We start from the raw sequence: 27,299 nt of genomic DNA on the forward strand, positions 1-27,299 counted from the left end.
TTATTTTGTATTTGTACATTAAATAATATGAAAAACATCATATTTAATATAACATAATATATGAAACCAGAGAGAAGCCTCGAGCACAGAGAACACCGGCGCCTGCAGCCCCAGAGATCTCTGTCCCCAGCAGGCGCGGGGCCGTGGCTTCTCTCTGGCTTAAGCCATGGCCCCGCACCTGCCAGGGACCGAGAACACCGGCGCCCACAGCCTGCAGCCCTGGAGTTCTCTGTCCCCGGCAGGCACGGGGCTGCGGCTTCTCTCCCTTGCTGGGCACTAGGCGGGCGCAAATAAATGCCCCGGCAGGTGCCATGGCGCCCGCGGGCACCACGTTGGGGACCACTGAGTTAAACCCTGAGCATGTGGGCAAGACCCACCAGCCAGCACCCAAGAAAGAATTCTCTGTAGTAACTCAGATCCCACCCCATCTAACATCCCATCACAGACCACTGGGCATACTTACCTGCTGATAATCAAAGATCAGTTGCTAAATTAATTGCCAAAATTAGGCTATCCCATCATACCATCCCCTCCATAAACGTATCAAGCTTAGTCTTAAAGCCAGATATGTCTTTTGCCCCCACTACTCCCCTTGGAAGGCTGTTCCAGAACTTCACTCCTCTAATGGTTAGAAACCTTCGTCTAATTTCAAGTCTAAACTTCCTAGTGTCCAGTTTATATCCATTTGCTCTTGTGTCTCCATTGGTACTAAGCTTAAATAATTCCTCTCCCTCCCTAATATTTATCCCTCTGATATATTTATAAAGAGCAATCATATCCCCCCTCACCCTTCTTTTGGTTAGGCTAAAGAAACCAAACTCTTTGAGTCTCCTTTCATCAGATAGGTTTTCCATTCCTCGGATCATCCTAGTAGCCCTTCTCTGAACCTGTTCCAGTTTGAATTCATCCTTCTTAAACATGGGAGACCAGAACTACACACAGTATTCCAGGTGAGGTCTCACCAGTGCCTTATATAGCAGTACTAACACCTCCTTATCTTTGCTGGAAATACCTCGCCTGATGCATCCTAAAACCGCATTAGCTTTTTTAACGGCCATATCACATTGGCGGCACATAGTCATCCTGTGATCAACCAAAACTCCGAGGTCCTTCTCCTCCTCTGTTACTTCCAACTGATGTGTCTCCAATTTATAACTATATTGTTATTACTCCCTAAATGCATGACCTTGAACTTTTCACTATTAAATTTCATCCTATTACTATTACTCCAGTTTACAAGGTCATCCAGATCTTCCTGTATGATATCCTGGTCCTTCTCTGTGTTAGCAATACCTCCCAGCTTTGTGTCATCCGCAGACTTTATTAGCACACTCCCACTTTTTGTGCCAAGGTCAGTAATAAAAAGGTTAAATAAGATTGGTCCCAAAACTGATCCCTGAGGAACTCCACTAGTAACCTCCTTCCAGCCTGACAGTTCACCTTTCAGTACGACCCGTTGTAGTCTCCCCTTTAACCAGCTCCTTATCTACCTTTCAATTTTCATATTGATCCTCATCTTTTCCAATTTAACTAATAATTCCCCATCTGGAACCGTATCAAATGCCTTACTGAAATCGAGGTAAATTAGATCCACTGCGTTTCCTTTGTCTAAAAAATCTGTTACCTTCTCAAAGAAGGAGATCAGGTTGGTTTGGCATGATCTACCTTTTGTAAAACCATGTTGTATTTTGTCCCAATTACCATTGACCTCAATGTCCTTAACTACTTTCTCCTTCAAAATTTTTTCAAGACCTTACATACTACAGATGTCAAACTAACAGGCCTATAGTTACTCGGATCACATTTTTTTCCCTTTCTTAAAAATAGGAACTATGTTAGCAATTCTCCAGTCGTACGGTACAACCCCTGAGTTTACTGATTCATTAAAAATTCTTGTTAATGGGCTTGCAATTTCATGTGCCATTTCCTTTAATATTCTTGTATGAAGATTATCTGGGCCCTCCGATTTCGTCCCATTGAGCTGTTCGAGTTTGGCTTCTACCTCGGATGTGGTAATATCTACCTCCATAGCCTCATTTCCATTTGTCATCCTACCATTATCCCTAAGCACCTCATTAGCCTCATTAAAGACTGAGGCAAAGTATTTGTTTAGATATTGGGCCATGCCTAGATTATTCTTAACCTCCATTCCATCCTCAGTGTTTAGCGGTCCCACTTGTTCTTTCTTTGTTTTCTTCTTATTTATATGGCTATAGAACCTTTTACTATTGGTTTTAATTCCTTTTGCAAGGTCCAACTCTACATCGCTTTTGGCCTTTCTCACTTTATCCCTACATGTTCTGACCTCAATAAGGTAGCTTTCCTTGCTAATCCCTCCCATCTTCCACTCCTTGTAGGCTTTCTGCTTTTTCTTAATAACCTCTCTAAGGGCTTGGCTACACTTACAAGTTGCAGCGATATTGATATCATCGTCGGAATCCTCACTGTCACTTTGGAGCTGAAGGAATAGCTGGACTGCCAAACGTGTTGTGCTGGTGACACTCATCAGCAGAGTCCTCAGCAGATCGGGCTCCATTTGCCACAGAAATCGCGATTCACACAGAGAGTAACAGAAAGACACTCACAATGGCGCCAAACGCTGCTGGAAAGAGTGAATGCTGGGATGTGAAGCGATGCACCACGGGGCGCTGGCAAACAGGAAGCGGAATGACCCGCACACTTCCTTCTCCTTCCCACAATACTCAGCGCCAAAACGGCGCCAAAACGGGACGAGGTGCTCTGTGGGATAGCTGCCCACAATGCACCTCTCAATACAGCGCTGGAAAGTGCTGCAAGTGTGGCCACACTGCAGCGCTGGTAGCTGTCAGTGTGGCCACACTCCAGCGCTGGCCCTTCCACAGCTGCATGACCAGCGCTGTAACTCCCAGCGCTGCAACTTGTAAGTGTAGCCAAGCCCTAAGATGCTTGCTAATCCAGCGTAGTCTACAACTCCTGCCTATGATTTTTTTTCCCTTTCTTGGGATGCAGGCTTCTGATAGTTTCTGCAACTTTGACTTGAAGTAATTCCAGGCCTCCTCTGCCTTTAGATCCCCAAGTTCTTCAGTCCAATCCACTTCCCTATCTAATTTCCTTAATTCTTTAAAGTTAGCCCTTTTGAAATAAAAAACCCTAGTCCCAGATCTATTTTTGTTTATCGTTCCATCTAGTTTGAACTGAATTAGCTTATGATCACTCGAAACAAGGTTGTCCCCTACAACCATTTCTTCTATGAGTTCCTCACTACTCACCAAAACCAAATCTAAAATGGCATCCCCTCTTGTTGCTTCTTCAACTACTTGGTGAAGAAATCCATCAGCTATCCCATCCAGAAAAATCTGAGCCCTATTATTATTACTAGCACTTGTCTTCCAGTCTATATCTGGGAAGTTAAAGTCTCCCATGATCACACAATTCTCATTAGTGTTTACTTCATTAAAAACATTAAAGATGTCTCTATCCATATCCAAATCAGATCCCGGCGGTCTGTAGCACACCCCAAGCACTATCTCAGGGGAAGCTCTAGTAGCTTTCTTTCCCAATGTGATTTTTGCCCAGACAGACTCTGTCTTATCCATTCCATCACTTCCTATTTCTTTACAGTTTACCTCATCAATGACATACAATGCTATTCCACCACCTTTGCCTTTATTTCTGTCTTTCCTAAACAGCACATAGCCTTCAATACCTGTACTCCAGTCATGACTACTATTCCACCATGTTTCTGTTATCCCTATAATATCCGGTTTCACTTCCTGCACCAGTAGCTCTAGTTCCTCCATTTTGTTACGTAGGCTCCTCGCATTAGTGTACAAACATCTTAATTTTTGCCATTTGGTTTCACTGACGTTCTTTACCCGGTTAGGCACAGACATTCTACCACCCGTATCTCCAATTAGACTGGTATCTATACTACCCTTCTTCCTTATGTCCATTCTCCTGCCCATGGCTGCATCCTCTCTTAGTTTGTTTTCTTCCCTCTCAATGTTGAATTCCAGCGTGGAGATTACCTGGACATCTCCCAACCACCTCCCCCAAATTCCTAGTTTAAAGCTCTCTTAATCAGTTGTGCCAGCCTCCATCCTAGAAGTCTATTTCCCTCCTTACTCAGGTGAAGTCCGCAGGGCCGCCCAGAGGATTCAGGGGGCCTGGGGCAAAGCAATTTCGGGGGCCCCTTCCATAAAAAAAAATTACAATACTATATTCTCGTGGGTGCCCCTGCGGGGCCCGGTGCAAATTGCCCCACTTGCTCCCCGCCCATGGGTGGCCCTGGGAAAAATAAACCTTCTGCATCTCGGCACAAATCCAGTTTTGAGAAAACTTCTTTACAAGGTATCACTGGTTCTCAGCATCAGCTAGTGCTAAAAGGCACTAAAGCTCATTAAAAGGGTTGGACAAATATGTGCCGTCAAAACTTTTTCTGAATTGAAAACTCGGGGTTTTTAAAAAGCAGAAAAAATCACGGACAACATCTGCTTTCCTTCAAAATTCGTTGTGGTTTTTTTAATTGAAAAGCTGAAATTAGTCTGCCATAACCTGAATATGGTTTGGGGTTTCAGAAGTGTGTGGCCAAATATCTGCTGCTTCCTGTGTTTGATTGTTAAAAGAAACAATAAAAAAATTCTGCTTAAAAAAAAATCCAAAACTTTTTGAACCACCTCAGCTTGTGACCAAACGCCTGAGCCCATCCAGTCAGAGATTTTTCCCAGGTTTCTGATACTCTGCTGGCTTCCTTGACTCATATCTGTCTCCATAACTTTGGGTTCATTTAGGTTAGAATATAAGAACAGACATACTGGGTCAAACCAAAGGTCCATCCAGCCCAGTATCCTATCTACCGACAATGGCCAATGCCAAGTGCCCCAGAGGGAGTAAACCTAACAGGTAATGATCAAGTGATCTCTCTCCTGCCATCCATCTCCACCCTCTGACAAACAGAGGCTAGGGACACCATTCCTTACCCATCCTGGCTAATAGCCATTAATGGACTTAACCTCCATGCATTTATCTGTTTCCTAGAGACTGGCTCCATGGGGTCCCTCACAAACTGGAGATGGTTACTGTGGGTTTGTCTTTAGTATAGCTTATGTACATACTCCACGAACTGAGCATTTGAGCTTGTTCCAAATCTGGGATGAGCCTATGTTGTGAAAACTGAAATGCTCAAAACAGCACATGCATGTGAATGGACATAGGGTGTTAAAATTAAATTACCCCAGGGATTCTCAAACTGGGGGTCGGGACCCTTCAGGGGGTCACGAGGTTATTACTGGGGGCCGCGAGCTGTCAGCCTGCACCTCAAAGCCTGCTTTGCCTCCAGCTTTTATAATAGTGTTAAATATATAAAAAAGTGTTTTTAATTTATAAGGGGGGGGGTCACACAGAGGTTTGCTATGTGAAAGGGGTCACCAGTACAAAAGTTTGAGAACCACTGAATTAGCCCCTCTGGAGCCTCAGGGAATGTGTGTGGGGGGGTCTCCCTTGGTAGGGTTGGGAAGGAGGTAGGTGCTGTAGGATATTGCTCTTCTCATGTGATCCCTCCCCCAGTGGCTAATTTTAAATGAAGCTACCCTCCCCTGAAATGAATCTCCCTATGGCACTAAAATTAAATATAGACTATAATTTGGCATTTGAGAAGTGAAAGGGATGGTAGCCCTAATGGAAAAGCTAACAGCTTGGCTCTTCTGCAAGCCTCAAACTGCTGAATGAGCTTTAGGGTAAGGAAGGCTGTGCCTCCCAAACAGTCTGGCCCTGCCCCCTATCCAACCCCTACCCACTTCCTGCCCCCCAACTGCCCCCCTCAGAATCCCCGACCCATCCTGCTCCTTGTCCCCTCACCATCCCCCAGAGACCCTCCACTACCACCCCAGGACCCCACCCCTGCTCCCTGTCCCCTGACTGCCCTGACCCCTATTCACTCCCCCGCTGAGTCCTAACAGACCCCTGGAATGCCCACAATCCAACCCTCCTGTTCCCTGTCCCCTAACCGCCCCCCCAACCTCTGCCCCCTCCCTGTCCCTGGGACTCCCTGCCCCTTAGCCAACCCCGCCCTCAGCCCTGGCCCCTTACCCCTGGCTCCCCGCTCACCTGGAGCCTCAGCGCATGCAGGAACTTCGCTCAACCGAGGCAGCGTGTCTCCGGCGGGGACTGAGCCCCGCCCCGCTCAGAGCCGCGTGGTCAGGGGGCGGGGCTGGGAGCTCCACGCTGAGCTCAGCTTCCTCTGCTCAGCCTGGAGCTCGCAGCCCCGCCCCCTCACCACGCGGCTCTGAGCGGCGTGGGGCTCAGGGGCCCCGCCGGAGACACGCTGCAGCTGTCCAGGACGCTGCTGGATGGGCTGAGGCTCCGGGAGGAGACGGGGCCGGGTGGGACCGGGGAGGGAGCCTCAGCCATGCTCGTGGGGGCCCCTGCGGAGCCCGGGGCCTGGGGCAAATTGCCCCACTTGCCCCCCCCTCTGGGCGGCCCTGGAAGTCCGTCCCAAGAGAACAGTCCTCTGTCCATGAATGCTTCCCAGTGGCCGTACATCCCAAAGCCCTCCTTATAGCACCACTGCCTGAGCCATCTGTTGATCGCCATAATCTTGTCACACCTTTGTTGCACTTCTCTAGGAACAGGCAGAATCCCACTGAAGATCACCTGAGCCTCTATTTCCTTAAGCGTCTTCCCCAGTCTGGCATAGTCTCCCTTGATACGTTCCAGCGAGAATCTAGCCGTATCATTTGTTCCCACATGAAGGACAATCAGCAGATTCTTTCCCGCTCCCGTTAGGATCCTTTTCAGCCTCAGGTCCACATCCTGTATCTTAGCACCCGGCAGACAGCACACCCTTCTGTTCTCCGGATCAGCTCTAGTTACAGGCCTGTCTATTCTTCTCAGTAAGGAGTCCCCTGTCATGTAGACCTTCCTTTTCCTGGTGATGGTGTGATTCTCTGGTCTATCCCCTGTCCCTCAGGCTGCAAGTCCTCTCGATTTCTATTGCTGGCAGGGCCGGCTCCAGACCCCAGCGCGCCAAGCGCGTGCTTGGGGTGGCGTGCCGCGGGAGGGCGGTGGGCGGCTCCGGTGGACCTCCCGCAGGCATGCCTGCGGAGGGTCCGCTGGTCCCGTGGCTCCGGTGGAGCATCCGCAGGCGTGCCTGTGGGAGGTCCACCGGAGCTGCGGGACCAGCGGACCCTCCGCAGGCACGTCTGCAGGATGTCCACCAGAGTCGCGGGACCAGCGACCGCCAGAGCGCCCCCCATGGTGTGCCGCCCTGCTTGGGGCGGCGCAATTCCCAGAGCCGCCCCTGCCTGCTGGATGACCCTTGGGCAAGCTGTGCTGTTTCTCTGGGCCTCAGTTTCCGCATCTGTGAAAGAGGGCTAATGATGCTGGCCTCCTTTGTAAAGTGCTTTGGAATGTATGGATGAAAAGTGATATAGAAGAGCCAGGGATCCTGAGGATTTCTTTAAGATAACAGAGCAACTGCTCTGCTTTAGCTAAAGCTGAGACTCGCTGTTTAACAGATGATTTTTCAAAGTGCCCTCACATCCACGGGCTTGCTCAGATTGTCTTGAAAATGCCTGTGCCTCATGGGGCTCCAGAGTCAGCTAAGTGATCCAAATTTGGGGTTGTTACATAAAGGGGTCCCTGAGATACAGTGCTCCTAAAATATGTGCCATCAACATTTTCCAGTCCTTGTAACATTTTGTTTGCACCTAGGTCAAGCTGTATCAGGGAACTGACTTGGAAGGAAAAAGCATGTGGTTGAGCCCCAAATCGGCCTGGATTCCCTAATGGCTATGCAGACCCCAAGCCAAGGAGTCTGCTAGGGATGTGGAACAGCACAGACTGTTGTCCCTGAGATCCACCCATACAGGAGGGCCCACAATACTGACGCTGTAGTGGTTCCCACAGGGTGTCCCCAGCAGCCAGCCCCTTCCCTGTACATGGATTCTTGGCCACCAGCCAGCCCCTTGCAAAGAGGGTGGATGGTGCAATGCAAATGTCAGAGCCCCCTTCTGTGTGGAAGGGTGTAAATCCCCAAGAGGTGGGCAGATCCTGGGGCGCTCCACAGGCTTCAGTGTTGGAGATTGGAAGGCGAGAGCTGAGCTTATACTAGGCGGGTCAGGCAGGCTGGACTGTATATCTCTTATTGTCAATGTGGCTCCCCGCCTGGCATGCTGGCTTTTGTGGATTGCTTTCTAAGGCACTTATTTCTCCCCATTCATCATACAGGGAGCCTAGGTGCCCCACTTGGGCTTTGTGGATCACAGCATTGTTCTGTGACTTTCTAAGCATCTGTCCACACTTAAAAGTTAGGTCAACATAACTACAGTGCTCAGGGGTGTGAAAAATCTGCACTCCTGAGTACTGTAGCTATGTCGACCTCACCCCCAATGTATACACAGCTACTGGACAGAAGAATGTTTCCAGCCTCCTAGCTCCTGTCTCCCAGGGAGCTAGAATTCCTACAGGAATGGAAAAACCTCTTCTGTTAATGTAGGAAGTGTCTACGCTACGGCACTACAGCACCCACAGTGTAGATATGACCTGAGTCCCTTTGTAAATCTGGGCCTATGCTCCCCACTTACATTAATTTCAACAGAAGGTAGGACTGTAAATGCCTTTGATGATCTGGGTCTGACCATCTGTAGCCTGGAACAAAAGAGTGGAGAGTGTTCACACTAGCAGCTACAAATGGGCTAAGTACCTTTAGTTAATTGGCTATTAAGGTACAAAAATCCAGTGAAGACAAACCCATATGAAAAGCAACAGGGGTATTTCTTCCTATCTATGGATTGTGAGATCTGCTTTTCTGGATATTTCTGCTCTCCTTCTCCCCTGGCCTGCAAGGACAGTGAATCACCCTCTGCTGTCTTTATGAATGGCAAGAATGGTGGTACATGGGGTCTGGCAGCAATAACAACTTCCTGTCCGAACACATTGATCACAGTGAAAGATTTCCCACTTCCAAACTGCAACCTTGTTCTGAGCTCCATCCTGCCAAACCATAGCATTGTATCTACCTGAATTCATGGAGTCATGGAGTTTAGTGCCAGAATGGACCATTAGGTCATCTGCATAACACAAGACCCTAAATCTTCCTTCCAATCCGCATGTGTAGCTATTGCCCTTTCACTGTATCTTGTCGCTCCCCTGATAATGAGTTTTTTCCTCTTTAGATGCAGTTCTCTCTATCAGTCTGTTTGGGAACAACTGGTTTCCATTCTGATCAGGGAGGACAGGGCTATCTGCTATGATGCACCAAGTTATTATTAATTAATGAGCAATGTCTGTTTAATTTTCAAACTGCGGGAATGGGAGTCAGGACTCCTGGGTTTGTTGTTTTATTTTTACAAGCTTTGGGTGGGAGTAAGGTCTAGTTGGGTTAGAGCAGGAGAGGCTGGAGGCTGGTCTTCTGGGTTCTAGCCCTGGCTCTGGGAGAGGAGATGAGTCTAGTGGTCAGAGCAATGGGGCCCAAATGTCAGGGGTCTGTGCAGTGCCTGGCACAATGGGCCCAGATATCAGTCAGGGGTCTGTACAGTGCCTGGCACAATGGGTCCAGATGTCAGTCAGGGGTCTGTGCAGTACCTGGCACAATGGGCCTAGGTGTCAGTCACGGGTCTGTGCAGTGCTTGGCACAATGGGCCCAGATGCCAGTCAGGGGTCTATGCAGCACCTGGCACAATGGGCCCAGATCTTGGTCAGGAGCCTTTAGGCACTGCTGTAGTCACATATAATAACACTGCTCTAGAAGAAGGAAGCAAGTACAGTCACAGCGTGTAGGTAACGATGACCCCTTGTTCCTCCCTCAACCTGTTCCCCGTGGGTACTGGAGCCAGAGCCAGTTACAGCTGGGTTTGACTGCTTTCCTGCTGCTGTCCCTTCAGAGCCAGCACAGCAACAGGAGAGAGAGCTGGATTGCTGTCTGCCTTGAGCATTGCTAGCAGAACCATGAACCTGCTGCTGCCCACTGCAAACTCTTCATTCTGGCTGTTGCTTGAGAGGGAAGGAGCCTCCTGGATCCCAGGTGGTGACTGTAGGGCTGGTCCATGGTTAGGGAAAGCAGCTTCATTTTGCTTCTAAATTGGGCATGTAGTCCATCTCTGAGCTGGTGAGCTGCGATAAATGAAGCCCATGAGGCTACGGTGTCCCCAATTCTCCTCTGAGCACTAAAATGGGAGGGAAGGGGGCAGTTCGAGCCATGGGAAGCAGAGAATAGCTGGAATATAGGAGCTCCCCCTGGGCTGAGATGCTAGAGGTGAACAGGGGAATCAATATTAAGACCTCTGTGCTGCTCAGGGAGGCCCTCTGCCAGTGGGTTATTCCCTGGGGGCTGTCTCCACTCACTTTCACCACGTCTCCTGCCTTACAGGGGCTGGATCACAACAGAGAATAAGGCTATAGAGCAGAACAGCGCTTTAAGGCTAGATCTCGGGGCGGCAGCAGAGGGGGTGGCAAGAGCCCTGAAAGCACCATAAGGAGTCAGCTCCCAGCCACATGAAGTTCTTGCTGCCAGCTGCACTGGAATGTCCCATGGGGCCGATGTTCCATCACCCAAAGTGATTGACTCCCCACAGTGTCCTGCTGCCCATGGGAGCAGGGGTAGAGCATCCATCACCCTGCTGAATGGAACAGCCTGGCTGTCTAGTTAACAGAATGGAACAGCCTGGGTAACAGACTGGCTGTCTCCTGAACCCGAGCTGGAGAGGAGTCTCAGAGAGGAGGAAAAGATATAAAAATGAGGAACAGAGGCCCCAAATCACCTTTCCCCTCATCTGTACTCATGGCATCAACAATGTTTGAAAGACAAAAGAAGCATCATTGAACTGGGGGATGGGTCCTGGCTGAAAAATCCAGCCAGACTGCTGTAAGCTTATGGTGAGAAACTCTTTTGCTTTAAATTCACTTAGCTTGTTAAGTTCAGGGCCGCCCAGACGGGGGGGCAAAGGGGGCAATTTGCCCCGGGCCCCGGGCTCCGCAGGGGCCCCCAAGAGAGCAGCTGAGGCTCCCGCCTCCGCCCCTCTCCTGGAGCCCTAGCGCATCAAGCGGCGTCCTCAGACAGCGCCGCAGCGTGTCTCCGCCAGGGCCCCTGAGCCCCGCCCCGCTCAGAGCCGCGTGGGGAGGGGGCGGGGCTGCGTGCTCCAGGCTGAGCTCAGCTGCCTCCGCTCGGCGTGTAACTCCCAGCCCCGCCCCCTCCCCACGCGGCTCTGAGCGGGACGGAGCTCAGGCCCCGCCGGACACACGCTGCGGCTGTTCAGCGAGGCGCTGAGACTCCAGGTGAGGAGGGAGCCGGGGGTAAGAGGCTGGGGCTGGGGCTGGAGGGGGTTGGCTAAGGGGCAGGGAGTCCTGGGGACAGTCAGGGCACAGGGAGGGGGCAGAGGTTGGGGAAGCGGTCAGGGGGCAGGGAATGAGGGGGTTGGATTGTGGGTGTTCTGGGGGGGGTGAATAGGGGCGGGGCAAGAGGGCGCAGGAGCGTCTTCGTTCCTGGTCTTTGCTGGCGGGGGGTCCGTCCGCTCCCGGGCGGACGGACCCCCCAGTGGCGAATTACCGCCGAAGCGGGACCCGCCGCCGACGTGCAGCCTGGTCTTCGGCGGTAATTCGGCGGCGGGGGGCCCTTCCGTTCCGGGACCCGCCGCCGAAGTGCCCCGAAGACCCGCAGCGGGGACCCCCCCCACCGCCGAATTACCGCCGAAGACCGGGCTGCACTTCGGTGGCGGGTCCCGCTTCAGCGGTAATTCGGCGGCGGGGGGCTCCCGCCGCGGGTCTTCGGGGCACTTCGGCGGCCGGTCCCGGAACGGAAGGACCCCCCACCGCCGAAGACCCCGGGCCCCTGGAATCCTCTGGGCGGCCCTGGTTAAGTTAGGTATTAGTTTGCATCTTACCTTTTATTTCTTTGTAACCAGTTCTGACTTTTATGCCTCATCACTTGTAATCACTTAAAATCTACCTTTCTTTAGTTAATAAATTCATTTTAACTGAACCAGTGTGTGTTTGGATTGAAATGTTTGGGAACCTCCACTTGAGATAATGGAGTTTGTGCATATCATTTTCTATTACTGAAATGACAGACTTTCTATGAGCTTGTATTGTCCAGGAGGGTGCTGGGCAGTACAAAATGCACATTTGTGGGGACAAGTCTGGAACTAGGAATTTTCTGGTGTCACTCTGCAATATAATTCAGGAGCAGCTGGTTTAGAGCAATCATATAACTCAACTGGGAGTAATTTACAAGCTGGAGGCTGTGGGTGAACAGTCCGGGAGTGGCTGCTCTCACAGCAAAGCAGTGTAAAAGGCACCCCAGATTGGAGAAATGAGGGGACACAGTTGTTCAACAGACCAGATTGTACGCTGGGGAACATCACAATCCCATTGTTTAGTCTTTGTCTCTGTCCATCTGATCTCCTTGGTCTATTCCCAAATGAGAGCCCCGGACTTTCTCCAGCAGCCAACCCTTAACACCCCCACCTCCACAGTTCTTAGTCTTTTGTTCTTCAACCCAGGTTTTTGCTTAGCTGCCCTGCTGAGAGGTGAGGAAACCATTCTCCCCCTGGGTCCTTGGTTGCTAGGTGTCAATGTGCTGGTGACTGGGTTTTCCATTGTCTTTTTGGACTTTCCATTGATATGGGACTGGCTTTGGCCACTCTTTTTTAAAATGACCCTGTAATGGGGTGTATGTACCCCATGCCAGCCCAGCAACTAAAGGGTTAACACAGCCCTCATTGCCTGCCCTCGTTGATTGGCTGCCTCAGTGCAACTGGGAATATAAAAGGACTGGGAGAGGGTGGTGTGGTTCCCCAAGGAGTAAGCAGGCCTGGAGCAGGGAACTCTTCCAGCAAGCTGCTGAAGAGCTGCTCAAGGAGAACACCTTAGGAGGAGACAGCCCGCAGCACCTGGGGGAGGTAAGCTGGCGCTTAGGGCACAGCTGGAGGTGATGAATACTGATCTGGCTTACTTAGCTTGAGAGCCCTGAGTTGGAACCTCCTTGAGTGGGTGGGTCTGGGTTCCTCTACTAACCCCCTGATCATAGGTGTGGAAACTAGGGGTGTGGGGGGTGCTGCAGCATCCCCAGGTTTTGTGCAGGCCCACTGGCCCTGCACCCAGGGCCGGCTCCAGGCACCAGCTGAGCAAGCTGGTGCTTGGGGCGGCAGATTCTAGGGGGTGGCATTGTGCCCAATCCTAGGGTGGCACTGATTTTTTTTTTTTTTTTTTTTGCTGTTCTGGCCGCCCTGTAGGGGGTGGAGGAGGGGAGCGCCCTGCAGCAAATTTGGCAGGGCAGCCTGTGTCCTTCCCTCCCCACCGACTGGAGCAGCTCGGAGCCCTCCCGGCAGGCGGCGCGGAGGTCGGGGCCGTGGGGTGAGTGCCTCCCTGAAGCCCTGGCTGCCCCCTTCTCTCTCTCCCCCCTCGCTCCCATTAGACTGGGTGCGCACTCTGCAGCACAGGAGTCCCCTGGCTCCGGCCGCCATGTAGCGTTTTTTGTTTTGTTCTCCCCTGCTTTGCCGGCCGTGCCGTTCCCCCACCCCCGCTTTGCCGCTCCATCCGCGCCGCAGATTGTTTTTTTTCTTCACCTGCTTTGCCGCTCCAGCGCCCTGTTCCCCCCCCTTTACTGCTCCAGCCCCACCGTGGTTTTATGTTGTGTTTTTTTTTTGCCCCCTGCTTTGCTGCTCCGGCTGTGCTGCAGTTCCCCCTCCCCCTTTGCTATTCCAGCCGCGCTGTTTTTTTGTCCCCCCCCACCCCGCTTTGCCGCTCTGGCCCCGCTGTGGTTTTGTTTGTTTTTTCCCCTGCTTTGCTGCTCCGGTGGCCCCCCCTTTTTTTTTTGCTTGGGGCGGCAAAAAAGCCAGAGCCGGCCCTACCTGCACCCAGGCCTCCACTCTACAGCCTGGGGCTTGGGTCCTGGCTGCTGGTCTGTGCTTGGGGCTCCTGCCTCAGGGCCCCACTCCTAGCCCTGGGGCCCTGTGCCTGGGACTCCACTCTCTGGCTCTGTGCTTGTGGCTTGCACCTCAGCTGTTGGACCCGTGCCTGGGGCCCTGCTACTGGCCCTGTGCTCACCCCCAGCCTTTGCCCCCTTATCTCTGTCTGGGTCCCCCTTCCCAGAGACATAGCACTGCTCCTGGCCCCAGCTGGGGGAGGGGTGTGGACAGGGGTAAAGGGGCTGGCTTTCAGCACCCTCACTGTGTGCCAGGCCAACTTCAGCTGTTATGCCCTATCTGGCCAGAGGGGGCACCATTGCACTGACACCAACTCACAAACCCATACAGGCTCAGACAGGTGACATTAATACTTGTGTGTCTCAGCCTGCCCTGAGAGCCAACAGTCCTTCCCTCTTCCATGGCTAACAATGCAACATGGGGAAACTGAGGCTCATAAAAATATTACAGAAAATCCCCACTTTGTCACATACTGAAACAGTCTTTTGTCCTGTCATAGATAGGGTGGCCTTTTTTATTTCTGTGTTTTCAGGTATTTGCAGTGGTTTCTGGTGGTTTTCTATTGATAATCTTGGGATGGAGCAAGGCTAGACAATTGAGCCTTGCATTACATCACCACTAATGAGGGACGCATGACAACTCCTGCTTGAATGTGTTCTCACCAGACATATCCCTGGGAGACCATCTTCGACTGAGTCCATAAAGCATACTTTCAATGTAGTTATGTTTCTTAAATTATTACCTGTTACAACTACTTGCAATGATTAGGAGTCTTGATAAGTCACAAGCTTTCTGTAGCTATCTTCCATGTTACCCTTTATGGATAAATGCTGGGCAAGGCATGTTTGATGTAGTGAATTTATCAGGTCTGAAATAAGAGTTGCTTGTACAGAACAGGGGACCCTTTGCCAAGGGACCTTTGTGTCACTCTTGTGGTTAACTCAGTTAATTCCCAATGGGGTGGGTCATCCCATTCCCTATAACTAGTATGTATGCCTGCCTCCCCCAGCCCCATGGGGCTGATCAGCATCACTCCATTGGAATCAAGGAGGCTAGGTACCCAGTGGGTGTAAACTAACTCCAGAGCTACAACCAGGAGAGCCAGATCCCCAAATGGTGTAAATCAACCCTATTTCCATTGGAATCAATGGGCCAGATCCCCAGCTGGACCAAATCAGCTGGAGCTGCAAGGGGGCTAAATCCCTAGCTAGTGTAAATTTGGCATTACTCCATTGGCATCTGGGCCAGATCCCCAGCTGGTGTAAATGGGTGCAGCCCTATTGGAGTCAATGGAATGATGCCAATTTACTCCAGTCAGGGTTCTGTCCTGTTGTGCTGAGCTCTGGGTACCACGTTACCAGAGTGAGATCAATACACTGGTAGCTGCTCAGAGAAGAGCTCAGGTGACTGATTTAGGAGGATCCAGCTGATTTAGGGATGCAGCAATGAAGGGGGGTTAAACCCCCAGGAAGGAGGAGCTTAGTTTGACAGACAGGGGAATAACTAGAGTCATAGGATGGAACCTGAGTGAGGGACAAGGGAAGCAAGGAGATATTCTGGGAGATGTAGGACTGCCCAGAAGGGGAGGGGGGCAAGTGGGGCAATTTGCCCCAGGCCCCACAGGGGCCCCCATGAGAGGTTTTTTGGGGCCCCTGGAGCAGGGTCCTTCACTCGCTCCGGGGGCCCTGGAAAACTCTCATGGGGCCCAGGCCCCTGGAGCTTCTTCTGCTCCAGGTCTTTGGCAGCGGGGGGGTCCTCCTGCTTCTGAAGAGCCGGGTCTTTGGCGGCAATTTGGCAGCAGGGGCCCCCCGCCGCTGAAGACCCCAGGCCCCCTGAATCCTCTGGGTGGCCCTGGGAAGATGAGATGGCTTAGGCCATGGGATCTGCTTCCAGGGGAGGTGATGGGAGCCCCAATGGCATTGAACATGACTGGTCAAGACCATAGGAAATGTCCTGTTGGGAGATCAATCCTGCCCTGGCTTTGTGGTGATAAGCTGGGTGGTCTAGTTGGTCCTTCCCATCTCTCACCAAGGGGTCTTTGGGCATTTCCTCACTTGGATCTCCCTGATGGGAGAGGGAGCCTCACCCTCAGCCTTATCTGTTACTCCCAGTTAGTATTTATTATTTGTATTATCGCAGCATCCAGGAGCCCCAGCCATGGGCCAGGACCTCACTTTGTGAGGTGCTGTACAAACATACAACAAAGACAACACCACAGTCCCTCCTTGGGCTTATGCACTGCAGAGACTTGTGGCTGTGGAGTCTTATGGATGGATTCAGGGAATTGGTCACTGGACATGGATGGGGCCCCCGTGGATCACTGTGGTGGGAGTTGTGCGGGAACCATGCCAAGCCAAGCCTGGTTGTGGTGATGGGAGCAGTGCTGAGCTGAGCTGTGCTATTAGAAGCCGCGTGGGCTGGTAGCTGCCGGATGGAGCCAGGTGAAGCTCGGAGGAGTTAGGGCTATTGAACATGTACTTGTGTTCTGTTACAGAGCTGAGGGAGTGAATCTTGAGAGCTGGAACCAGCTGCAATGAGACCAGAGTGGAGAAGGAGCCATGTCAGACTATGGGGGAGGCACTCGCCCTTCCTGTGGCATCATTCACCTTCTGATGATGCCTGCTGCAAGGAGGGCAAGATCTGCCATCGGTCTTGGCTGTGTGGGAGCCGATGCCCATGGAGATGCTGGAGGGCACTGCTGGCCCCGGGATGGGTGCAGGGCATTGGGGCATCCCCAGGAGGAGTGTGGAGCCGGCTAGGAGAGCAGGCAGCTCCTCTTGGGTTTCCGTTTGCGCTGGCTCTTCTGCATGGCGCTCAAGGCAGCATTGGAGGCCTCTGTGAAGATGGTGGTGATGTTCTCCTGGTACTTGGCCGAGCACTCGAGGTAGGTGACAGCATGCACTTCCCGGGCCATAGCCTCCGCCTGCAACAGGGGAGTGGCGTGAGACCTGCAGTTGGTAGAGGGTGGGGACCCTGCTGAAGGCATGGCATGCCCATTGTACAGCCTGGGGCCTCCAGGATCCATTCCCATTGGGCATCACCTCCCCTACCACCATCCCTGGGCTTCCCCATGTCTCTGGCAGGGCCCAGGACATGCCCTACTTCGGCTGATGTAATTGCTGCCTTGCCACAACTTCATCCCAACATGGAGTCTAGGAGCTTGGCTGACCCCTGGCCCATTATCTCTGGGAGGGACTATTTTTCTTTCCTGAGGATTCAGGATGGTGTGTGCTGGCCAAGTGGGCTGGGTGGGGGGGGGGAGGAAGGGGCTGCGTCACCTTGTGGTAGGTGATGGGCTCCAGCCGGTCCTCGTGGAGCCGCCTCAGAAGGACCTTGTCCTTCCTCAGGTCAGTCTTGCAGCCCACCAGCACGATGGGGACACCCTTGCAGAAGTGATTCACCTCCGGGTACCACTGTGCAGGAAGAGAGATGGAGACGGGGGGGCTGAGCACTGGGGCAGGAGACCCTGCATGTCTTCAGAGGCTTTAGGGGAGGGTCTGAGCCCCATGTTCACCCTCATTAAATCGGAGAATGGGATGTACACCTAAGGAACACAATAGAGGCCAGCGGAACAGAGCTAGAGCAGGGATGGGCCAACTTTTTGGCCTGAGGACCACGTCTGGGTATGGAAATTGTATGGCCCGCCATACATGCTCATGAAATTGGGGGTTGGCTGTCGGGGAGCTCCTGGCTACTCCAGTCCCAGCCTCTCCCAGCTGGGGGCACTGCAGAGAGAGGGGTGGGAGTGCTGGCTGTGTGGTCAAGGGGAAGCTTCCAGCTACTCCAGTCTTTGCCTCTCCCAGCAGGGGATGCTGCAGGGAGAAGGGCAGCAGTGCTGGCTGGTGCGGAGCTTCCAGCTACTCCAGTCCCAGCCTCCCCCCTTTGATCTATAGACCATTTTGTTACCTTTGTGAGAATGTTGTCAAAGCTGTTGGGACTGGTGACATCGAAGCACATGAGAATCACATGGGCTCCTGTGTAGGAGAGGGGACGGAGCCTGTCGTAATCTTCCTGCCCTATGAGGAGGAGATGGCAGTCACTAAGTACCCCTCCCCTTCAAATGCAGGGTCCCCAACCTCCCTCCTCATCCTCTGTATGTGAGAGGGGATCTAGCCCTCAGGAACAGCTAACCATGTGTATTCAGCCACCCACTAGTGCACTCACACATACACATGAATACTGACACACACTAACATGTGCTGATACATATGTGCATGCATACTCACATATGCACAGATGCATGTACATGTGTGTACACATGTACACTCTAGCACATGCATGAACTCCCACAAACTTACACTCTCTGACACTCCAAATAGACCCTGCAGAGAGCCCCCCAATAGCTGGCAGAGATTCGAGAAGTGGTGATCTATAGCTCCTTCTAAGTGCCAGGGGAATCCCCTCTTGGCTCTTTTCTCCTTGGCCTGCCTGCCATTGTTCTGGCTGGTCTGGGTTCAAATTCCTGCTCTGCCATAGAGTTCATGTGCAACCTGGGGTGAGTCTCTTAGCTGTGCCATGCCTCAGTTTCCCCATCTGTACTAGGGGGATTATAGCAGTGCACTAACTCACAGGGGCATTGCAAGGATAAATTTGCTAGAGATTGCAAGGAGGTCAGCTACTGTGAAGATGGGAGCTAGAAAAGTATCTTAGGTAGACAGCCTTCTGCCCACACCCCCATTCACCCATGCCCGGAGTTCCCATCACTCCACACACCCATTATCTGAACGATAGCCCTGCTTTTGCAATGTAGGTGTGATGAGTCTCATGATTTTATCATGACAGTGGGTATTTCTCCAAAAGCTCCAGCTCCTGGAGTCATTTGATTAGGGGTGACTCTCCTCTACATTTAAATAAAGAGGAAGGTTGTAGCTCTTATGGAGTGGAGGAAAGTGACAAAGTAAGGGCTCAGAAACCAAAAAGAAAAGAAAGCGCTCCCAGTTTATTACAGATCTCATGATTTTTTTTTGAAGCTGATCTTGTGAATTTCTGATGCCTGGCCCCTGCTGTTGGAAGGGATGGGGGGCCAGCAGACCTGGGCCGTGTCACTTGAAGCTCAGAGTACGGGACAGAGCGCAGGATGCCAACAGCAGAACCCAGAAAGAACTTTAATCTCACAGTGCTGAGGTGGGCCTGTGGGAAAGGGGCCTTTCTGTTTGCAGGAAAATGTTTTAAGAAAGTTTGCATGCTAATAAAAGCCACCATTGATTTGCATAATACACCACACACCTGTACACATGTATAGTGTACACAGTCTTAGATCAAACTATGATTTGCATAGCAAGCCATGCCCCAAGCCTTACTCCTGTGACTCTCATTTGTTCCTGACTACTGTACCCCTTTTAGGAATCTGATTACTCTTGCCTACCCCAAGTTTCACCTCACTTAAAATTATGTGCTTACAAGATCAGACATAAACATACAAGTGTCACAGCACACTATTAGTGGAAAATTGCTTACTTTCTCATTTTTACTATATGATAAAATAAATCAATTGGAATACAACTATTGTACTTGCATGTCACTGTATTGTATACAGAGCAGTATAAAGAAGTCATTGTCAGTATGACATTTTAGTTTGTACTGACTTTGCTAGTGAACATAACGGCCATACTCGGTCAGACCAAAGGTCCATATCTAGCCCAGTATTCTGTCTTCCAACAGTGGCCAAGGCCAAGGCCAGGTGCCCCAAAGGGAGTGACCAGAACAGGTAATCATCAACTGATCCATTCCCTGTCACTCATTCCTAGATCCTAGAGACACCATCCCTGCCCATCCTGGCTAATAGCCATTGATGGACCTATCCTCCATGAATTTATCTAGTTCTTTTTGAACCCTGTTATAGTTTTGGCCTTCACAACCAGGGGCGGAGCTACCTTTTTTGCTGCCCCAAGCAGGGCAGGCAGGCTGCCTTTGGTGGCTTGCCTGCAGGAGGTCCACCGATCCTGCGCCTTTAGCGTACTCCCTGCTGAACTGCTGCTGAAGCCGCAGGACCGGCAGACCTCCCGCAGGCAAGCTGCAGAAGGCTGCCTGACTGCTGCCCTTGCAGGGACTGGCAGAGTGCCCCCCGTGGCTTGCCACCCCAGGCACACGCTTGGAGCACTGGTGCCTGGAGCCGCCGCTGTTCACAACATCTTCTGGCAAAGAGTTCCACAGGATGATTGTGCATTGTGTGAAGAAATACCTCCTTTTGTTGTTTTAAACCTGCTGCCTAGTAATTTCATTTGGTGACCCCTAGTTCTTGTGCTATGAGAAGGCCCAGGACTTCCTTATTTACTTTCTCAACACCAGTCATGATTTTATAGACCTCTATCTCATTCCCCCCGCTCCTTAGTCATCTCTTTTCCAAGCTGAAAAGTCTCAGTCTTATTAACCTTTCCTCATACGGCACCTGTTCCAAACCCCTAATCATTGTTGTTGCCCTTTTCTGAACCTTTTCCAATTCCAATATATCTTTTTTGAGATGGGGCAACCACATCTGCATGCAGTATTCAAGATGTGGATGTACCATGGATTTATATAGAGGCAATATATTTTCTGTCTTATTATCTATCCCTTCCTTAATGATTCCCAACATTGTTTGCTTTTTTTGACCGCCGCTGCACACTGAGTGGTTGTTTTCAGAGAACTATCCACAATGACTCCAAGATCTTTCTTGAGAGAGTGCTTTTTATGTAGCCTATTGTAAAATGAGGCAAATATCTAGATGAGTTGATGTACCCCCTGGAAGACTTCTGTGTACCCCTGGTTGAGAACCACTGGCCCCCACACACATTCCTAGACTCAAATAGACTGGTTAATTTTTCTCTCAGGATGTTGGCTCCCTCTATTGTTCACATTGGAAGTATCATAGAATCATAGAAGATTAGGGTTGGAAGGGACCTCAAAAGGTCATCTAGTCCAACCCCCTGTTCAAAGCAGGTCCAATCCCCAGACAGATTTTTACCCCAGTTCCCTAAATGGCCCCCTCAAGGATTGGAACTCACAAGCCTGGGTTTAGCAGGCCACTGAACCACTCCTCCCCCCCATACACCCAGATCCTCTCCCTGTACATACAGTTAACTCTTCACTTAAAGTCCTTCCGGTTAACCTTGTTTCATTGTTAGTTGCAGATCAATTAGGGAACATGCTTGTTTAAAGTTGTGCAATGCTCCCTTTTAAGGCGTTTGGCAGCTGCCTGCTTTGTCCGCTGCTTGCAGGAAGAGCAGCCCATTGCAGCTAGCTGGTGGGGGCTTGTAACCAGGGTGATCGGGCAGCCCCCCTATCAGCTCCCCGCTCCCCCAAGTTCCCTGTGCTGCAGCTGCCCAGCAGGCTAGCAATTGCAGCTGTCCCTCCCCCCACTGCCACGGAGCTGCTCCCAGAGACTCCTACTTGCTGTAGGGGGGAGGGGGAAAGTGGGGGGCTAATGTCAGGGGTCTTGCTCCCCCTGCTCCTGCACCCTGCTTACCCCATTTCCATAGAGCAGGGGGTACGCACAACAGGGTTCAGGACAGAGGGAGCTTCCAGGCAGCAGCTGCAGTCTCAGCAAGCTGATCTAATAAACAAGGCAGTGTACTTAAGACTGGGGTCAGCTACTTAAAGGGGAAATGTGCATCTCTCGCTCTCACACACATGGTGTGTGTCTCTGTCTGCTATGCTCTCTTCCCTCCCTCCTTGCTGTCTTGTAGAGTGAGGCTACATTAACAACGAGTTAACACTTGAGGGCTCAAACAAATGCTAGTTCATCATTTAGCAGTAAGTCATTCTCTGCGAAATATCCCACCCTCTGACTTCACCACCTCAACCCAGCTTCACAATCATCATCACTGTGTATCAGTATTAAATTGTTTGTTTAAAACTTATACTGCGTGTGTGTATATGTGTGTATATATACACAGTGTGTGTGTGTCCGTATATATATTATATATATAGTCTTTTGTCTGTGAAAAAAATTTCCCTGGAACCTAACCCCCTCATTTACATTAAATCTTATGGGGAAATTGGATTCGCTTAGCATCATTTTGCTTAAAGTCATATTTTTCAGGAACATAACTACAGCATTAAATGAGGAGTTACTGTACCTGCTGTGTCCCACAGATTGATTTGCACCGGCTTGCCACCAATCTGGAAGGAGGCAGAGTACTTCTCAAACACGGTGGGGACATAGACCTGAGAGGAGAAAGGAGGGGAGAGTCACTGTGCTGAAAGGAAAGACAGACAGCCATCACTACTGCTCAGCAGGCTGGCCCATGGGGAGCTAGTGTTCATTCTTCCTTAGATGCTTGTCTGTCAGTCTATCTAAAGTACTCACATGACCTCCATTGCTGTAATAACGGAGTGCCTCACAATCTAATGTATTTATCCTCGCAACACCTTTGTGAGGTAAGGAAGTAATACTGCCGTTGTAGAGATGGGAAACTGAGGCACCGAGTGGCACAAGGTCACATAGGAAGCTCTTTGGAAGAGCAGGGACTTGAATGGAGGTCCTAAGGATGGCCCCTAACCACTGTCCATTCACTGCAACAGTGTGTTTTCCCTCCCCACCCAGCCAATGTGATGTGCTAGGGGCCAGGGTGCTTGTGCTGTGTGTCTCCCTGTTTTTTTTTTAAATAATTATTGTTTTATTTACATGTAGAGATGAACCAATATTGATTTTTCAGTTCAGGGGCTGAACTGAAAGGGAAAAAAAATCAGTTTGAACCAAAGTGGATTTTTTGGGGGCTTTTCTCATTGAAACACAAACCAAAACCACCCACAACTGCAAACCTTCTCCCCCAAAACCCCAGAAACCAAACCCCTGAAATAAAATTCATCTTGGATCAAATGGAATGTTTCATTTGAGCTGAGACATTTCCCTCCTAGTGTTTTGTTTCATGATGGATTGTATTGGAGTGTGTTTCACCTTTTTCATTTAAAAAAACCTGTCTACATTTCTAAATGAAACACTGTTTTGAAATGAAAAGATGAAATGTTTAATTTTGAAATGGTGAAATACAACATTTTCATTTTTATTAAAAACCTTTTTGCCTCCAATTTTTTGGAGCGAATCTGAAACTATTCACTGAATTTGACCCAAGTTGGTGAATAGTTCTGGTGCTCTAAAATATGCATTTTGTGGGCAAATTTAGTATTCACTGAAAAATTGTTTCCCAGATCTATTTGCTTACGAGAGACACCACCCCATTGTGCTCAGCCCTGTACATGTATAACAAGGAGGTGGTTCTTGCCCCAAAAGGTTTACATGCCAAGCGTGAAGTCAGAGAGGATGGATGGCTGCCACAAACACAGTGAGATGGCCATGGTGAGTGGAGCCTACAGTGGCCATAGCTCCCCAGTTGCTTGGTGGTTGGTGTCATTTGCAGGCCATGCAGCAGAGGTGGGTTTGAAGGAGAAGAACGTGTTGGCTTTGTGTATTCTTCCAAGCTGCCTCTCCACCATGCAAGAGGCGCAACCTGAGAGCAAGCACCAAGGTGCTAGTGGGGAGATGCGGGCAGTTCTTCAGGTGAAAGAGGCGCCAATATAGAGTGCCCCAATGCATGCTCCAAAGAAGAGCTCTGTGTGAGCTTGGAAGCTTGTCTCTTTAAAAGCTATTCCCTCACCCACCTTGTTTCTCTAATACCCTGGGACCAATACAGCTATAACAACATTTCATATGGTCTTTTTGAATCACCCTATAGCATTGAATAGGGCATGATACCCCACTAGAGAATTCTCTAAAACCGGTCACAAAAGCCTTTAGAAAATGTTTCATTCTCCATTGCTTTCTATAGTAGGTTTGTAGAGGAATTCCTACACAGCCCACCTGTTTCCCGCCCCACTAAATTCTATAGGATTTTGCCCTGAAAGATTAAGAGAACCTTTGATTTTTCACCAGCCTAAGAAACCTGAAGTAGCTCTGTGTCCTTCTGACTGGGCTCCATTTATGAAACCACTGAGATAGGTATGATGGCCATACTGGTATACACATGCTACAGCAAACTGCCTGGGCTAGTTAAGTTCTAGACTAGACCAACTTTCTGTTTAAAGCTCAACTTTTCTAAATGCTAGAAAATCCTCCCAGTTACTTGGGTTGCTTTGACATTTTTTGTGCTTCATGGAGGTGTGGGTACAGTTAGTGAGCAAAATTTGGGGTCATTTCCCCAAGGGGTTACTGAGTTTATACTAGCGCAGCAGTTTTCAAACTGTGGGTCAGGACCCTGTTTTAATGGGGTCACAGGACTGGTGTTAAACTTGCTGCGTGCCCCCCTTCCAGGGTAGTGGGACTTGGGTGGGCTCAGCCTTCATTTCCCTCCTCCACGCTTGGGGTTGTGTTGTAGTAATTTTTGTTGTCAGAAGGGGGTTGCAGTGCAATGAAGTTTGAGAACTGCTTTACTAGTGTAACTGTCACCACTAGGGGGTTATACAGCATGCTCTATACCAGTACAGCCAGAGCAGCACAGCTACAACTTGTGTGTGCAGCCAGTGCCTTACAGCAGCTCAGCATGTAGCTGGAAAGTCTGGAAATGCCCTGGTTCACTGCTGGAGGTGACCCGAACAGGCTGGGATCTCTCTAGCCACCGCCGGCTGCTAAGACAATCCTGCCTAGGTGAGCTCCTGCCAGTTCCTTGGGGAGGGTGTTTGCTGGCAGCCTTAGCAGAGCAGGTTTCCTGGGCAGGGAGAATGTCATGAGGCCGGGCCTCTCCTCAGAGCGATCACTTTCACTTCCCTTGGCCAGCCGGGCTCCTGCAGTCTGCTGATGGGGAGAGTTTCCCTCCACCCGCAGAGGTTCCTGCCTGGCTTTGCTCCACACAGGGCTCACTCAGAGCACCTGGCAGGAGAGAGTGGGGCAGCGAGCTTGTGTCAAGGAGGGGCTGCTCTATGGATCAGGGGTTTGACCCAGTGGGGGAAGAGGTTATCTTGGAGACAGAACAGGTGGGCCAAGCATGCCTGGTTCAGGGTCCCATGTGGGAAGTCATGTGAGGGGGTTCTCTCTGGGTTGGGGTCTACCAGGGGAGGGACACGGTCTGTGTCCCATGTTGGGAAGGGTGGGAGAACAGTGTGAGGGGAGGGGGGTCTAGGGCAGGGTCCCATGGAAAGCAGTGTGTTTGTGGGGGTCTCTCTGGGGCAGGGATAGGGTCCCATGGAGAAGCAGTGAGAGGATGGGGGGAAGCCTCTCTGTGGTAGGGACAGGGCCCCCAGTGTGAGGGGAGAGGGGTCTCTCTAGGGCAGAGTCCCCTTGGCGGATCAGTGTGAGGGGAAGGGTATCTCTCTCAGGCAGAAACAGGGTCCAATGGGGGAGCAGTGTGAGGAGAGGGGAGGTTCTTACCCTGGGGAAATCCCCCTTGGCGAAGACCATGAGCAGGGAGGTCTTTCCACAGCCCCCGTCCCCCACGATCACAGCTTTGATCTCGGTGGGCCCCGTCTCCGTGCCCCCTGCTGTCCGGCTCTGTGCCCTGTCTCCTCGCTGCATCTCCAGCACTCTGTGCCTAACAGCCCATCTGGGGGGGCTCTGCCTGTCTCTGTTACTCAGCTGCCCTGAACCACCACCTGCCAGTGGGCACCATCCCAGAGCCTGAGAGCTGGACGGGGCAGGATTCTTTTCCCCCTCAGATCACGCCTGAGCCTGCCTTCTGTACGGTGAGTCGGTGACCTCCGCTCTCCAGGCCTCCTCCTCCTCCCCAAGAGTCCACCCCCCGCCTCTGAGCTACTCTTGGCTCTGAGACTGCAGGCGACACTGGCTTCTGCCCTACACCCAGCTCTGGCAGGAGGGTGCGGCCAGGAGCCGGAGGGTGCGGCTAGGAGCCAAAGGGGTCCACACCCTGTGTGTAGCCTCCCGTGGGGTGGGGAGAGTGGGGGCAGGTGTGGCCAGGAATGTGACTGAGGCCAAGGGGACAGGTTGGCACAGGAGAGAGTAAATAGTGACACACACATGCACACACGCTCATTCTATCTGGACTCAGGCATGGCAGGTTTCAAAATTTTTTTTTTTATAATTTCAATGGATAGTATCGATGTTGATATTTTAACATTTTGCCCCCCACTTTGTATAGATTTAAATTTTCACAGTTGTGGGAATCCTGGGGCCTGTGTGTCACACAATGGGGGAGAGGGCCAGGCAATCATTTAATGGCAGTAGATGCTGAGATTCAAAACAATAAAGCTTTATAACTGTTAAATGAGGTTGACAATTTGTGATTTATCAGAATATACCAACTCAAATCAGTTCTCAAGCAGCTGTTTTCTTACCTTGCCCTGTTGTACATTTCGCTGGTTATTGAAGGAAACAGTTCTTCAGAGGTGTGTATGTATGCTGAAATTGACATTTACCAACATTCATCAATAAAAATAAAATCCTATTTACACTGCAGGTGGGAGGTGTGATGCCCAGTCCACGTTGAACTGGTTAACCTGTGGAACTCATTGCTAGAAGAGGTTGTGAAGGCTAAAAGTCTAAAAAAAGATTTCAAAAAAGAATTGGATAAGTTCATAGAGGTCCAGCAATGGATGTTACCCAAGATGGTTGGAGATACAACCCATGCTCAGGGTGTCCCTAAGCCTCTGACTGCCAGATGCTGGGACTAGATGACAGAGGATCGATTTCTTGATAATTGCCCTGTTCTGTTCATTCCCTCTGAAGCATTGGGCACTGTTGGAAGACAGGATACGGGGCTGGATGGACCATTGATGTGGCCATTCTTATGTTCTTGGGCAGACTCACACTAGCTCAGCTCGAGCTAGTGTCATAAATGTAGCACTGTGGCTGGAGTGGCCCAGATGGTGGCTTGGCTTAGCCAATGGAGCTGAGATCCAGAGGGCGTGGTGGGCTCTACACTGCTATTTTTGCCACACCAGCTAGAGCAGAGCTAGTGCAAGTTTGTCTATTCGGCCTGGGTATTACGTCTCCTGCTGGCAGTGCTGACGTACGCTCCTAGTCCACACATGCGTGCACTAGGTCATCAACCCCCAAAGTTACATAATCATGATCAGGCCCCCAAGAATCAGGAGAGCCACTTTGAAAGCTGGAGACTGGCCCCAACCAGGATTTTTTTTTTTAAGATCAAAAGATGAAAGATACAATTTAATTTTTTTGATCTCCTCCTGCCTCACTCCCATAGTACACGTGTGTGTGTGTGTGTGTGTGTGTGTCTTTCTCTCTCACACACATAATCACAGCATGCTGAGAATGGGGATTCTGGCCCAACTGGAGGAGCTCTCAGTGCACAGCTTCTCCTTGAGCCCCAAAAGTCTAATAGATTAATTCTGTGACCCACCTGCTAGCCACACACCTGCCCCTCCCTCAGACTCCATGTCCATGTCCCCTGCAGCTCCCAGGCCTTGGTTCTTCACCCCCCTTCTCTTAGACCTGACGGTGCAAGGATGCAGAGGGTTGTGGAGAATGAATGGGGCCAGATCCCCAGCTGGTGTGAATTGGCCATAGCTCCACTG

General features: G+C 50.8%; 1 protein-coding gene across 1 annotated transcript; it reads right to left on the reverse strand.

The window, feature by feature from the left end:
• Positions 1-15,690: 15,690 nt before the first annotated feature.
• On the reverse strand, positions 15,691-25,627 carry RHOD (ras homolog family member D). The gene is made up of 5 exons (XM_045015384.1): positions 25,180-25,627; positions 21,956-22,043; positions 17,805-17,914; positions 17,177-17,311; positions 15,691-16,821 (listed from the first exon to the last, which is right to left on the reverse strand). Exons 1-5 carry the CDS (start codon positions 25,321-25,323, stop codon positions 16,654-16,656), a joined length of 645 nt encoding a protein of 214 aa, XP_044871319.1. The 5' UTR covers positions 25,324-25,627; the 3' UTR covers positions 15,691-16,653.
• Between the last annotated feature and the right edge of the window lie 1,672 nt (positions 25,628-27,299).

Source organism: Mauremys mutica, chromosome 4 (assembly GCF_020497125.1).
Source record: "Mauremys mutica isolate MM-2020 ecotype Southern chromosome 4, ASM2049712v1, whole genome shotgun sequence".
Classification (NCBI taxonomy): Eukaryota; Metazoa; Chordata; order Testudines; family Geoemydidae; genus Mauremys; species Mauremys mutica.

What these genes read in the sequence shown, in the direction of transcription:
- RHOD (XM_045015384.1), bottom strand. Translation starts at nt 25,323, where the DNA reads ATGCAGCGAGGAGACAGGGCACAGAGCCGGACAGCAGGGGGCACGGAG. An exon ending in CAATCTGTGGGACACAGCAG is followed by an intron (nt 17,915 to 21,955) that starts GTACAGTAACTC and finishes TCCTCCTCATAG; the next exon opens with GGCAGGAAGATTACGACAGG. An exon ending in TTGACAACATTCTCACAAAG is followed by an intron (nt 17,312 to 17,804) that starts GTAACAAAATGG and finishes CTTCCTGCACAG; the next exon opens with TGGTACCCGGAGGTGAATCA.